Source organism: Podarcis liolepis (assembly GCF_965112155.1).
Source record: "Podarcis liolepis genome assembly, chromosome: 3".
NCBI classification, from domain to species: Eukaryota; Metazoa; Chordata; class Lepidosauria; order Squamata; family Lacertidae; genus Podarcis; species Podarcis liolepis.
Window position 1 is genome coordinate 93,367,855 of NC_139557.1, and position 14,685 is coordinate 93,382,539.

Genomic DNA, 14,685 nt, shown 5'->3' on the forward strand with positions numbered 1-14,685 from the left:
CAGGTGGTTTATTGATTTCTCAGGTAAATCCCATCATATATTCAAAAATGATACTTTCTCAAGGGTTGCTTATGTTTCTTTTACTGGTTTTATATTTCTTATAAAATAAAATGACTAATTCAAAAAACATTTCAGAATATTGGGAAGATGACAGTTCCTAAGAATCATTTAGGACTACTTTGTGCTTTATGACATTGTATATGAAAAATGCTGTTGGTGGAGAAATACATGAAACCTGAGTATCATGTACTTTGGTAATTGTACGTACATAAGATAAGGATACATACAGGTCCACAATCCATAGGTACAAAGCAAATCGCATTCATGTAAGATTTTGTGGGTAACACTGAAGTGCTTCCTGCATTAAAAAAATCTTAATGTGTCATGTGTCTTAAGGCACAACTGAGGTAGGAGAAAATAATAGCACTGCATAACCTTCTGCACAGCTCAAAAAAGCAAAAATTTAGTTGCCACGTGTTGTGTTAGCTGGCCACTTTGAAATTATGTTAGAGCTGTGGAAGTAGGGTTGGATATTTCTGCAGCAGATGGAAAGTGCGTACACATATGTATCTCCCATGTTTTCTCGGTATTTGTCAAAGAATATATTTTATGTAAACCACTTACAGGTTTTGATGATTAAGCTGTATATAAATCCTGTTAATCATTTCAAAGCAACAATGCTTTGTTTATTTATCAACTGTTCATAGATAATCACTATTGTTTCATTACACAAGGTATGTGTTAGTTGTAAATATGAAGTTTCCTGTGGGGGCGGGAATTGAATTTTCGTAGCACTCAGCTAGTTTTATTGCTGGGAAGATACACTTTTCCATTCCTGTCTTGAATATTCTGAGAAAAGTGACACAACTGATGACCACTGGCTAACGTCTAAGGCCTGCCTTATTTTGAGAATGTTTTGTGTGTGTCGGTGGGTTAAGAGGTAGCTCCTATTGATTTTTAAAACATTGGCAGTTGTAAGTATCAGCAAAGTTATTGCTGACCCTGCAGCATTACCTGAAATTCTGTGGACAAGGGATCACCCCCTTGTCATTCCTTCTAGAGTCTAGACCCTATTTTAATAATTTGGCAAAGTCCTTGTTCCTTGAAGATCACTGGGTTGCTTTCAATATACCATGTGCAGTGTCAGGAAGATTTTTTCCCCCAAAATTGCTGCAATTAACTAACATAGCAATTGGGAAAAATCATGGAACTTGCCTAGGAGCACCTTTACTAACTAACCTCTTATTTCTAATAGAACTTGTCCCCAGTAATTTAATATATTAGCCTATATAAACACTCTCCTGTTCACACAACCAGAATAAATGAAGACAGGTGCAAGTGTAGATTTTCCCATTTTCAGTTATTGGCCTAGTTCACATGTTATGCAAGCCAGCGTTAATAGTTTATCATGAATGAAGAAATGATTCCTTCTTTGCTTCTCCTGTAGCAGGAATAACAAACCACAAATCCTGGCTTACATTTGAATTAGAGATTCCTTTGTTTCACTAACATATTGATCGGTAAGCCAATAACAAACCTTGACATCCCATTTTGGTCTGTTTAGAGCAAAACAAACCATGAACCCTGGTTCAGACTGTAACACTAAGCCAGGAATCATCATTTGTTGCTCCTGCTCGCTGTAGGGGAAGAACAAAGTGGGTGACATCTCCATGTTCATAATAAGTCAGCTACTGTGACTTGCAAATGCTGCAAATGTTATTTATAGAGTAACAGTTCTAATCCCTTTTACTAATTGGTGAGAATGGAGGTAAAGAGGTAATGAGAAGAAGTATGTTACTTCTTAGGTATCCTTGGAGGGATCTCCAGACATATAATATTTTGCTTTTGTTTTGTTCTTACTGTGATTTCTTTTTTGTTAGTTGGTACAGTTCCCATAAGTGTAGCGACTATAACTGCTTTGATGGCCCAATGAGGTTTCCCTAAACCCGTTGCATTTATATCGTTATGAGTTTGTGGGTGCCAGACCATTGCAATCCCTGGACCCAACAAGTGTCATAATTTAATTAAGGCTTGAGAAGTGCTAGACACTTCTAATCCCTGGACCAACAAGTGTTAGAAGCTAATTAAACCAGCCTAAGCTATGTTGAGGTGATTGCTTGGGGTGATAGGCCATAAAGAGAACAGAGGATCAGAGGACTCTGTGCCAGCAAATTTGTTGCTCCCCCAGCAAATGAAGCCAGAGTTTAGAGTAGAGAGTTAGAAGTAATGTGAGCTAGAAGATGATGATGATGATTTTGGATTTGATATCCCGCCTTTCACTCCCCTTAAGGAGTCTCAAAGAACACTGTGAGGTGAGTGAGGCTGAGAGACTTCAGAGAGAAGTGTGACTAGCCCAAGGTCACCCAGCAGCTGCCTGTGGAGGAGCAGGGAAGTGAACCTGGTTCACCAGATTACGAGTCCATCGCCCTTAACCACTACACCACGCTGGCTAGGAGATAGAGTGAGCAAACAGCAGGCAGAGCCTGATGCCTGATGTTTGTCTGAATCCAAGGCTGATCCTGTTGGGAGAAGCAAGACCCTTTTGGGTTGTTAATGCTGGGAACCCTAGGTAAAGCACTTGGAACCCCTGGAATCTTGCACTGCTCAGCAATTTGGGATGGTGTGCAACAATATTTATATCCCAGTTTTCCTCCCAGCAGCTCAGAGAGGTTTGTGTGCTTTTCGTCCTCTTGAGGTAGATTCCCGAGAGAGAGTTCCTGGCTCTGGTCATTGTGACTAAGCAGAGATTTGGTCTTGGTTTGCATGGGGAAAACCACACTGGTTTTCTTTTATACAGTTTTGTTGATTTCCAGTATATGACAACAGTTATAAAAAATAAAATCATAACAAAATGTACCCCCTTCTTCATCCAGGATGGATCAGTCTAGTTAAGTTTTCCAAAGTTCAGTCTATGATTTGGGTGGTTGTCATTCTTCAGGGTGATCAGTAAAGTATTTTATAAAAGGATGCCATATTTCAACAAAATCGTCTACATAATTTGCATTATTCAATGCATGTAATCTCTTTGCTATTTTTTTCTGATATATAAATTGACCATACATTCTGTTTCTAATGAGAAACGCACAGGTGTCCCAATCCTTTCCAGTTTTGCCCCATAATCGGAATGCTGTTACTAAAAGCAAAGTAATTAGTTATTTATTACAAAGGTTTGGATTGTCCTTATTTTAAAATGGTTAACAATCCCAAACTTGGGGTATATTCCACATGTTGACCTGTAACATAGCTTGTTTCTGTAAAAAGCCTCTGCCAGAAGGGTTTTATATGCTCACCCACCCACCACATGTGAAATGTTGTACCTATACCATTGCAGTCTTTTCAGCACAAGTGGTGAGATGATTTTATTAATATAGCTACACTTCAGAAATTGCTTTTTTCGTAGAAATTGTGGTTCATATATTTTCACTGATCCTTTTAAATGATTATTATCCCCTTGCTACTTCTTGGTAAGGAAACGTAGTTAATCTGTTATAGTTATCTCTGCATCCTTCTGTTTTGTAGAGGGCAAGGCTGATACTGTGTTAAACTAACTAGTGGTCAGCAAAGGACAGGCAGTAGAAATCAAATAGTCCTGCTCCAAGAAGTGATAACTCACTGTTCCATATGCTTTAGATATGTGGGAGTGTGACTGCTGCATAGAAGTAGTGAGGGGCTAAAATGCTATTTTAGAAGCATAGCATTTAGTTGCATAATAAGTTTTCCTTTATCTATTTTTATGTAATCACTCACGTTACATTTAAGCATAGGCAGATGATAGCATTGACACGTACAATTGCAATATCTGCAGGCAAGCGTATATTTAAAGGGAGCTGCATGTTACAAAGTCATAGGCATATAGGGCACATGGGAAGCTGCCCTACAGACCTTTGGTCCAACTAGCTTACTGTTGTCTACATGGAGTGACAGCAGCTCTATAGGGTTTCAAACCTGGGTTTCTCTGAGCCGTACTTTAGGTGATGGGGATCGAACCCTCAAAGTGGATGCTCTACCTCTGAACTATGGCCCTTCTCCATGTGCTGTGGCGGCACATGGTTTTTAAAAAAAGGACATGTGGCCACTTCAAATGCTAATTGGATACCATGCACACTTGGCTCTTCCCCTTTGGGCCACACTGCATCGCAAGCAGAAAACCATAATTTTGACTTCTTGTATCATAAACAAATCATGAGCCCAGGTTTGAATGACAGCCCAAAGTTTATTGTTTGCTGTTCACAGTGTGACCAGGAGGGGCAGTGGAGTCCGTTGTGGACTTCTCAACATGTACCAGCATGCTCATGTTCACCTTAAACTACAGTAAACATAAGCTATATTTTTGACTTAGGGGTAGGAAACCATTTTTTCATGGTGGGTCAGATCAAAAAGTGGCCAAGGTTGCACACCGATCAGTCATCTGATGTCTATGATATCAGGTGTATCAAATCACACCTGAAAACAGAGTACCTTTGGTGATAACTTTAAACAGGGTCACATGTAAGGCAGGACTGCAAAGGAACAATTGGGACTGCATGGCTTCAGACTTTTCCTTTCCAACTGCAGTTTGTATTTGATGCTGTTTAATTTTGGTGCCAAATGCAATCCCTGCTGCTTTCAGCAAGAACTTGACCCACTCAGGTACTCTCATTGGTCTTTTAGTGGGAGCTGTGGAGAGTAGGGGTGAGAGGGAAAGCTCAATTGGATGTTTGGACTTCTGTGTAATGGTTGATGCAAGACATCGTTTGTTACTACTTTCTGCAGACTGGATTATTGATAATCTGCCCACCTGTCAAATTTGGGCCAGTTGCTTGGGGGAGATAATGTGTTGGTCTTTTGGCCAGATCCAGTTCCCTACTCTTTCTTGTGTTTGAAAGTAAGTTCAGTTGAAATAAATGGGATTTGCTTCTTAGTAAATGGCAACCCAAGGGCGCTTTTATTTGTTTTTTGAATGGTGGACCCCTGACCCAACATGGTGCTTGAAAAATGGCTATTTAAATTGTGGGGAATCTAAAGCTGTGTTTTGTATACTCAAAACTAATAATAAAAAATAACCCTACTGGGCTAGCACAAGCCTTTGCCTGTGTCTAGAATAGCTCTTTGGGGATCCTGCCAGTATATTTACAATTTAAGTGCCAAAATCTTATTTATGGTCATAGTAGCAGATGGGAAACCTAGGAGGAACAGAACTGTTTTGACATCAATGCTGGCAGTAGAGCATAGATTTGGTTCCCATATTGTAGTGCAAAAATATTTTTATGCTATCATAAATTTAATAAATGATAATAATAAAATTGGCTATATATATATGTGAATATATGAGAGAGGAAGCAATTAGATTCTGGATTACATCCTAAATGCACATTTTTCTGTTCTATAAATCCCAAACTGCTGAAATTGTGAAGGTGGGGGATCATAGGGTATGTTGCTTCTCAGCATGCTGGGGAAACTGGAAAATAAGTGTACAATACAATCCTATGCAGGTATAGGATTGCAGCCTTATGTATGAACGGTTCCTTCCTCCACCTGTTTCTTTTATCCTTTTTGAGGCATCATTTTGTAATATTTCATAGGATTCTGATTGCTTCTGAGTACTGCATTTGTATCACTAGATACAGGATTCCTGTACTGGGTTAATGCACTGTATTTGTAAGTTTGCTAGCTAAGTAGCTATCTAGCACCTAATTTCATATTGTTCTTTTTTGCTGTGTAGGTGCAAAACTAAATGCTACTGTTGTCTTGAATCTGTGCATGAGTTCTGGAGCTGTCAGCTTTTCATTGAGTCAAAGTGTCTGTTGTGTTGAACAGACTTCGGTTTTTAATAAATTGCTCTTAGTTTTGGTTTTTTGATTTCCTGCTTACTCTAGAGCATTCCCCTATCTACTTGCCTCTCTTGAGAAGTCTGCTTGGGAGTGGGTGACCTTAAAAAAATAAATTTGTAGTATGTTCTTGTAGAAAGATCAGGTGATATTAATGTTGCCTCTAGGTCAGTATGGGCCTACTGACCAGATGGTGGATTATAGGGTTCTTTGGTCTAGTCTAGTCTAGTGTAACAGGGCTCGTATGTTCTTAATGCCACTTGCTTCAGAATTTTTATGTTGAGTATTCTAGGAAAGGCATGACCTTGAAGTGTTTTAAAAGCTGTGAGTGGACACTATTTTCTGATTGAAAAATAGCAGGAAATAGATTTGCAGATTCTTTTAATTGGGTACCTTAAACTGAGTAGATGCCAAATTCAGAAGCAGGCTTTATAGGTACAGGTTTCCTCTCCTCCTTTCTGAATCAGGCCACAACATGGATATATATACAAAAGGCAATACAATACAAAGGCATTGCAATAGTGGATATTTCATTTTCATTCCTTTTCTGAATGACCTTTAGCATGGAAGTTTCCGCATTAAGTTTAATTAAGTACATTTAATTGATGTTTTTTATTGAGCTAGCGATCATTTGTTTGCCCCTCTGAGCTTCTTTGGGTTATAAGTTAAATTAATAATTTTTAAAAATGCCAATATTTTATTTAAAAAATTGTAAAGTCACCTTGGAGCTGAACTTCCAGTGTGTCAGACAAAATAACAATAAAAAATTAAATTAAAATCCAAGATAACAGTAAGGTGGCAGATAAAAGCAACCTTAAAAGCAGCATTTAAAGCACAATAGCTTCCCTGGCAAGTGACTGCCAGTACAGTACAGAATCTCATCAGTAGAGCTGAATTCTCCCCCCCCCCCTCTTTAATGTGCAGCACTCATGGAGCCTCATTTTTACATGGGTACATGCTATTCAAGTGACTGCTATTATGTTGTTTTGTCTGTGAAATTGCTACTGCAGAGTGTGGAGTTTGCAGCAGGATATAACTGTGTAGTTATGATACCCCATGGGTTCACAATTCTTTATTTAAATTTCCTTCCCAGCAATGATCAAGGAGGATTGTATATATAAACAGGCCCTTGATGTCAGAAAGGTAGTGTAGCGTCTGTGTTTGTCATAACACTTGTTGTGCTGTTGTTGGTTCTGCTTAAATGTTTTAGTAGAGACGGATTCCCTTAAAACAATAGTACAGATCAATGCTGTATGGTTTGGAAAAGATTTGTTCTGGTTTCTCTCTACAAAGATAACTTTTTTGTTTCTCATCTCTTGGGATGCAGCTCAGTTTCTACCATTGAAAATGTGTGCTATGTTTTGGCATAAAAGTATGAGCATGCTTTCTTGTCTTCAGTGCAAATCTCTGTTTACAGGCCTGCTCCTGGAAATAAGTGGATGCAGGGTTACTGGTGTCAGGAAGTCTGTGGCAAGGTGAGCATCAAATTAGGGTAGTTTCCATTTCTTCAGTATCCTCTGCTTGCGAACCTCAGGTGGCACCACCCTTTTCATCACCAAGCAACAGAGAAGTCTGTAAGAATTGTAGCTGGGATGGAATGTCATCTAGTATGTAAGGTCTAGTTCAGCTATCACGTGAAAACTCGTGCTCTACATGGAAGTATATTTGCTGTGTGATCAACACATCATGTGGAGGTTTGACATGCCACAAGCACCTAGGAAGAATGGAGGCTTCATGTAATGAACCCCACTTATTTATGCTTACAGACATCATGGCTTCTGCACTGAGTGCCTCCATCTGAAAGTGTAATTTGGTACTACTAACATTGGAACCGACCCTTGGTTGAAGGATGTTGAATTTCCTTTTTATAGCATTGTACGCATGTTTACTTCCAACAATTGAGTTTTTCATACAATAGCATCCCTCAGAGCCTCTCTCTGAATACAATTTTGCTGGAGTCCAGCCACCCACTGGCCTCACATAACAGCATTTCTAACTCTGATGGGAGTGGCATCACAGTGGAACTATAGGACTTATTTTTAAGCAAAGTTGAAGCACAAAGCTTGCTTGTGCTTCTGACGTAAGTAATGAGAAACTAAACAATGGAAGCTTAAGGTGTTGCTGTATTCACAACTCTATTTTGCAGAGATGTCATTTTGATAGGGTTAAACTTTAACAAGTTGTGCAAACCTAACATAGTAGAGGGGACAATCTTATTTCCTTTGGTATGTTGGTGCATTAGCAAAGCTACATCTTTATTGCAGAAATGGTGCTTTTGCTGACTTCATTCTGTTTGAAAACAGTATTGATTTTTGAATGCTGACAGTGTGCATTTTTGACAGCATATCAAATATAGAGGTGAGTATGGTCTGCTCTGAATACAATCAAAAGGACTGAATCTTTTGTGAAGTTGGTTTGTGTGTGTGAGAGAGATGTGGGTCTATGAAATGAGGCATAAACAATACAGTCCAAATTTTGGTGACCAGTCTAATTAAATCTATCAAGTTTTAGGCAGTGTGACTTCCTATTATAAGGATAATGTTGTCCCTGAAAAGGCAAAACAGGGATAGCCAACATTGTGCCCTTCAGATATTATTAACCTTCAACACCCATCATTGCTTACCTTGCTGGATGGGGCTGAATTGGTTTAGGAGCCCAACAAAATATCTGGAGAACACCACATTGACTGAAGTATGAAGTTCTGGAGAGAAATTAAATAGTAAGTAAAGAAACTTGGCTACTGCAAGGTGATTGAATGGGTGATGGGTGCCGACATTCCTGGATGAATTGGTATTTGGACCCAGTTTAGTTGGCTTCTGATCCAGTTTTAGAACCAAAACAACTTTGGTGGACAACCTGTGCTGGGTGGTATCCAGTTGGACAGACTCTCTGAAGTTGAGGGTTCTCTCCAGTCAAAACTCCTCCTGATGTTTCAGAAGGTGGTACTGGGCAGCTATTATTTGGCACCATGTATTTATGTTCTTGGGCCTGTCTTGAATATTGTTTAACATTTATATCATCTTTCTCCATCCTAGTGTCCTTCTGACATTTTGGATTGTAAATTCCATGACTGACTAATGGCCGTATTGGCCATTTCTGCTAGAGCTAATCCAACCACATCTGGAGGGCACCAGCTTGGGGAATGCTGTACTATATTACCCTCTGGGGGAGATCTTTCGGAGTAAGGCTCTTTCTCCTTTTCATCAAATCCAGATGAGGGAAAAGATGTTCTGAATAGATGTCTAGAGTCAGTAGTTGGTTGGATGAGGGCCAAAAAACAAACTCAGTTCAGCTAAGATAGAGGCCCTGTTGCCTGGTGATACCTGGCCAGGATATAGGGTTTGGACGGTGTTGCAAAAGCCCTAAAGTAATGGTGGCTAATCTGTGGCCCTTTGGATGTTGTTGGACTACAACTTGTATCAGCCTTAGCTAGCGTGGCGAGTGCTCAGGGATGATGCAAGTTGTTACCAGCAACATCAAGGGTTAATTCAGGTGAGTATTTCCCAGCTGACAGCTTTTGAGAGCCTGCATGAAATAGCAGAAAGAACTTGCAGGTGAGGAGACATCCACATTGCTATAGCAACTTCGTTAGCAGGGATAGGTTTTCTAAGTAGAAAAGATTTCTCAGGAAATTTTCTGTCTTGGAAGTTGTGAGTGTGAGGTGTGACCACATTTTCCTGTTTTGTGGTCTCACTTTAAAAAAACAGTATGAACACATTTCTGCGGAGATGAGGTTTATGGTTTGTGATTCAATATATGGGAACTGATGATTATTCATAAGTGGGGCTGATTGTGAGCGTCTTAACATGGCAAAGATAGAAATGCTCATAGGCCTATTTGCGCTTAGTTTTTCTCTCAGTTTCCCACTCTTAAAAGACAAAAGTTTCTCAAAGCATTTTGGGTGCATGTGTTGTTCTTCTGGATTTCAGAATTATTTCTTACTGTCAGAGAGAAACTTGACACCTTTCATAATGCAAGCGATGGAGATCATGATGCCTCAGGGTTGTAAAAGGTCAAGCGTTTTATGTTCTCTTATGGGACAAATAAAAAGGAAAACACTCCCGTCTTATTCAGTCCCAGAATAATGCTGCATTTCCTACTGTACTCCACCTACTTTGCATCATAACTTCCGTTCTCATATTTGTGGCTAAATGCCAGAGCTGCACAAACTGAATATTATTTGCAGTAACTCACAAGGCAGGAACATGTGCTGACCACCACCGATAGATATAGGTAAATCTACTTTTCTCTTACTCTTGAGTCTTGCCCTAGTGCAGTGAGCAGTTTATCTATGAAATAATACAAGATAGCAATGTATTAAATGGGTGAAATAATTTTTAGTAGGTTGGTTTTAGTGTTACTTGGTCTTTAAGCACACAGAAATTCAGGCATGCTAACACTGAACAGTTGAATACTTGAATAATTGGCCTTGAAAGGTGTGTGATTGCATTTTTGCTTGAATTGCAGCAGAGTTAGCCCCCCCCTTCTGTTGTACAGACTGCCTTTTGTCATTCAGAAAGTTGTAGTCAAAGAAAGAAACATTTTAGTTGTTGATTTCTTTGTGGTCTACCTGTGAAGATGTTACACCTCTGCTTTCTGAGATATGGTAAACTGTTGAAATGAACAATACTTGGAAACTAGAGTTTTAAATGGGTTTCTGGTTTGGGAAAAACTCCAGCACTGTTTTGCCGTTGAAGTGTGTCTATATAATTTTTGTAACAGCTTAATTGCTAGGTTTTTATTGTTTCCTCCTACTCAGCTTAAAATAACTTCTGTTCTCGTTGGAAAATATGAATTAAGAAGCCCTTTATGGCTTCTAAAAAATGGTTATTGCCTATGTCATTCTTTCTGGAATGCAGGTGTGCAGTTATGCTGTATGGAGAAGAGCAGCTGTATAGAATTGAATGTTGATAGTCATAAAGTACATTAGACTGGCTTTATGTGATGCTAGCTCTTTTTGCATAGATCCTGTAATCTTTACAGGGCCTTTAAAAACACTGCAGTTAAAAAACAGTTATTGGTGGCTTAAACATATGTATCAGAAGTGTAGTTTTGTACCACTGAAGTTCAGATTAATGAAAGATATATATACCATTTTGTTAGAGCTTTGAGTACAGCAGCTTCACGAAAGGTCACCTATACAGATGCTGTTTTTTTGCATAGGAAACGGACATGTAAATGTCTCTTGTGCTACCTCATGTATACTCCATCCTTGACATGTTGTGAACTTGAGAAGTAAGCCTTGTGGCTATTTTTTTTGTCCTATTTGTGAAGGGGACGGTACCCTTTAGAAATGTCCTTTGTGGTGCATTCCCTGAACTAACATTCTTCAATTCTATGCCTTTTAAAAAAACTGTACAGCTGTGTCACTGCAAAAGGAAAACAGGTTCTCAGTTTTGAAGGTAATACTTTCTATGCACTCTTTGTTTAAGGCGTAAGGTGAAAGAAGCGTTTTCATCTTCCATCTGCATTTATGTATTTTTAAAATCCAAGTTAAGCCCTTCTTTGCCTGACCATAGCACGTTAAAGTCTTTTTGTTTTTGTTCTCATTTAGAAGAAATGGGATGAGACAGGTCTGTCCTCCTTTCCTGCATAGTTTGGAGTTAACTTGACATTTTTGTGAGTTGTAGATCTTCAAGCCCGAAACAAGGTGACTCAAATTGTTTTGAAAACTTGATATAAATAAGCATATAAATCAAATTCTAAGTGATTAACATAACTGAATAAGATAGAAGACTTGAAGATTGCCCGTATTGTGCGTGTGTGCCGCTGACTAAAAGGGGAGTCTACACATGAGTGTTGTTGAACAAGGTTGGGGAGACCCGAGTTCAAATCCCTATTTGGTGACTTTGGCTCAGTCACCAACTCTCAACCCAACCCACCACACCAGACTGCTTGTGAGGATGGAGAGAACCCATTATGCCTCCAGAGCTCCATGGAGGAAGGATGAAATAAAATCTGCAATGGCTAACAACAAACATGTTTGTGATTACCAGGGTGAATACAGTTTTTCCTTCTTACCATTTTGTATTCATATCCCTGGCACGAGGAGCTACAGCTAATCTGTTTCTTGTGAACATCTAGAAAATTGTAGAAAGGATTTTGAAATTAAGTTGATTTTTTTTTTTTTAGGGCATATCAGTAGTTAGAAATAGAAATATGGCACACAGAATTGAAAAAGGTGACAGTTTTTTTAAAAGTACTCCTCATATGTGAGAAGGTTAAACATTACTTTCTACCAAAAGGATTTGCGTAGTAAAGCTATATTTACAACATGCAGTCTGGCAACAGTCCTGGGGAACCTGGCATTTCAAAGAACCCTTAGCATAGCTTTAGCACTGAATAGTTCAAAGAAGAAATACACTTAATGCAGTCTGTCTCTCATTATAACTTACCGCTTCAAATCCCCACTCGTTTTTCCTGTTTCACCTTCTTCTTCCGGCTGCAGGGTGTGTTGGAGCTCTGCCCTACAGCGAGTAATATGATGTAGAGATGTTCAAGGTATATAATTGGCATGTGAGCAGGCAGGTGTTTGATGAAGGAAGGTGTAGGAAAGTTTTTGAATTACAATTGGGTAACAGATGATATGAGAGCAAGAGAAGGTGTAACTTGCATCTATGCAAGTTACACAGGAATGATATCCCACCCACATACTAATTTTCAAAGATACAAACTCATTCTCCTCCCTCCCCCCACAAAAAAGCCCCCCAGTTGTTTCCCTTTCTGACACTGGTAGGTTCTCTGTTCAGCAAGAATCATCAGCCTCCTTTGATGCATTGGAAGGAACCTACATCCCCAATGGTTAGCCGATTTTTCTTTTCTAGAATCATGGTCAACTAGTAATGCATCTCTTGGTGAATTTTATCAGTACTTTCTAATACAATTTTAGCATCTTTCTATGCTTTTATGGCACACAGTTTCACATACTGAAAACATAATTGTGTATGAAAAATGACAAGGTGCATTGAGTCAAAGTTTGTTTTTGGCGATGTAATGTGAAGGAGGATTTCGTGCCTTCTGTTTGAAGTGTCTGCAACTAAGAACTCTAGATCTAGGTAGCAGCAATGATGTGGTATGGTGGTTAAAATTATATATTGTATATCTGTATCAAGATATATTAGGAATTTGGATGCTCGTAACTACTATGAGCTCAGAGCTACTAGTATAACATCAGCTGAGTTGGGAACTCACTTGATAGCCTTAAGCTAATCTTGAGCTCCTTCCACGCCATCTGCTATAGGGTGACAATACTGCCTCGCCTTACAGAGCTGTTGAAAGTATTAAGATATGGGAAACACTTTGATGTCTTAAGAAAAAGTGGTGCGTAAATATAAAGTTATTGCTTTAAAATGTGTTATGAGAGATGAGGTCTTGTTTTGATTTAGCAGCTCAGTTCAGACAACATGCTAAACCTTGGATTGAACGTGTAAATATTTAAACAGACACCTGTGGTTTAGAGCTGTGTGTCTGGTCATCGCTCCATTCAGTGTGCTGGTCTTTGGAGGCAGAACAATGGCCACCATGCCTATAGTTTGTCAAGTCACACATCATGTCAACCCATATGTAGCACACACGGTGGTTTCTAATTCCTGTATGCTACCCAGTCACAAGCCGTGGTTTGATGTGATGTCTAACCAAACCTGAATGTTAACAAGTTTTAAAAGTTATTTTTAAATGACAGGGAAATGCGTGTTCTCGTGTACCTAATCTGCGTAACTCCGTGTGCTGTCACATAATTTGAAGTGTGTGTTGGAATCGAGCGTCTGGCTTGGAACTCTGGCTTTGATTTTATATCTCTTAAACATTTTTGCTGATAGACCTATAAATGAAATATTAATTAGTGGGATGATAGTAACTCCTGTTGAAGATATTTTGCTGCTAGAAACCTTAAGTTTGGCAGCTATTGCAGATATCAAAGTTCAAGGTAGCTCCAGGAAGCAAATAAACGGATTAATTATTTAGTCATCAGTTAGATCATAGTTGCCTGCAATTTGCCTAGCCTAAACTACGGCTGAAAGCTGCTTTAGTGAATACTGGACATACCATTTAACCTGAAGAAGCGGCCAGCTGCAGAGTTAATGAATTTATTCAGGGATCACTTTGCCATTTCTTAAAACAGAGCTAGGGTAAGACCTACCACAACTTAACCTTCAATGCCTAAATTAAGAGAATGGTTAGCTCAAATAGATTTCAGAGTTAATCTAATGACCACTACTTAAATTGCAATGTAGTATATAAAAATGACTTAGAAAATGAATTATTTTGAAACAAAGTGAAGAAGGTTATGACATTATTTTAAGATTCATGGTTACAGATTTCGGGCAGAGGTGGGGCTAGATAACATTGGCTCTTTCAACACATAATATTCTGTGCTTCCAGAGTGACTTTCTAATTAACATGGATTTCGTTCCTTTTGTAAGCTTGTTAATTTTGGAGTGATAATGGGCCATGTGATGGTGAAATCCAGATGCTTAGCACCTCTTTAGGGGATTGCAAACAGTTTTGTATATAGCACTAGGTGGTTGGGGATTCATATAGCAAGATACCACCTGTTTAAATGTATTACCGTATTTTTCGCTCTATAACATGCACCCGACCATAACACGCACGTAGTTTTTAGAGGAGGAAAATCCGTAGGCATGCCACCCGTAGGCATTTCCTCCATAACACGCACAGACATTTCCCCTTACTTTCCAGGAGGAAAAAAGTGAGTGTTATGGTGCAAAAAATACGGTACTTTAAATAGCAACAAGTTTTTATCTGGTTATTTGAACTTAATCTCTGGAGTTGTGTGATGTTGCTTTTGGCTGAGTTGGGGCATACAAATAATATATATATTTATATATTAAGCAAGTATGTTCTAGGAAATGGCTCTGTG

The 14,685-nt window shown here is 38.9% G+C and overlaps 1 protein-coding gene across 4 annotated transcripts in view; it reads left to right on the forward strand.

Annotated features, from left to right (window-relative positions):
- TP53BP2 (tumor protein p53 binding protein 2) overlaps nucleotides 1-14,685 on the forward strand; it is a 62,060-nt gene that overhangs the window by 13,638 nt on the left and 33,737 nt on the right. Inside the window, exon 1 of one of the 4 annotated variants that reach the window (XM_083496037.1) lies at nucleotides 7,232-7,282. The exons of 2 other annotated variants lie outside the window; for them this stretch is intronic. In XM_083496037.1, coding sequence (XP_083352163.1) covers nucleotides 7,247-7,282 — 36 coding nt within the window. In that variant the 5' untranslated portion in view covers nucleotides 7,232-7,246. Of the gene's footprint in view, nucleotides 1-7,231; nucleotides 7,283-9,988; nucleotides 10,041-14,685 lie in introns of those variants that run through there. One more of the 4 variants, XM_083496039.1, reaches the window with a different exon arrangement.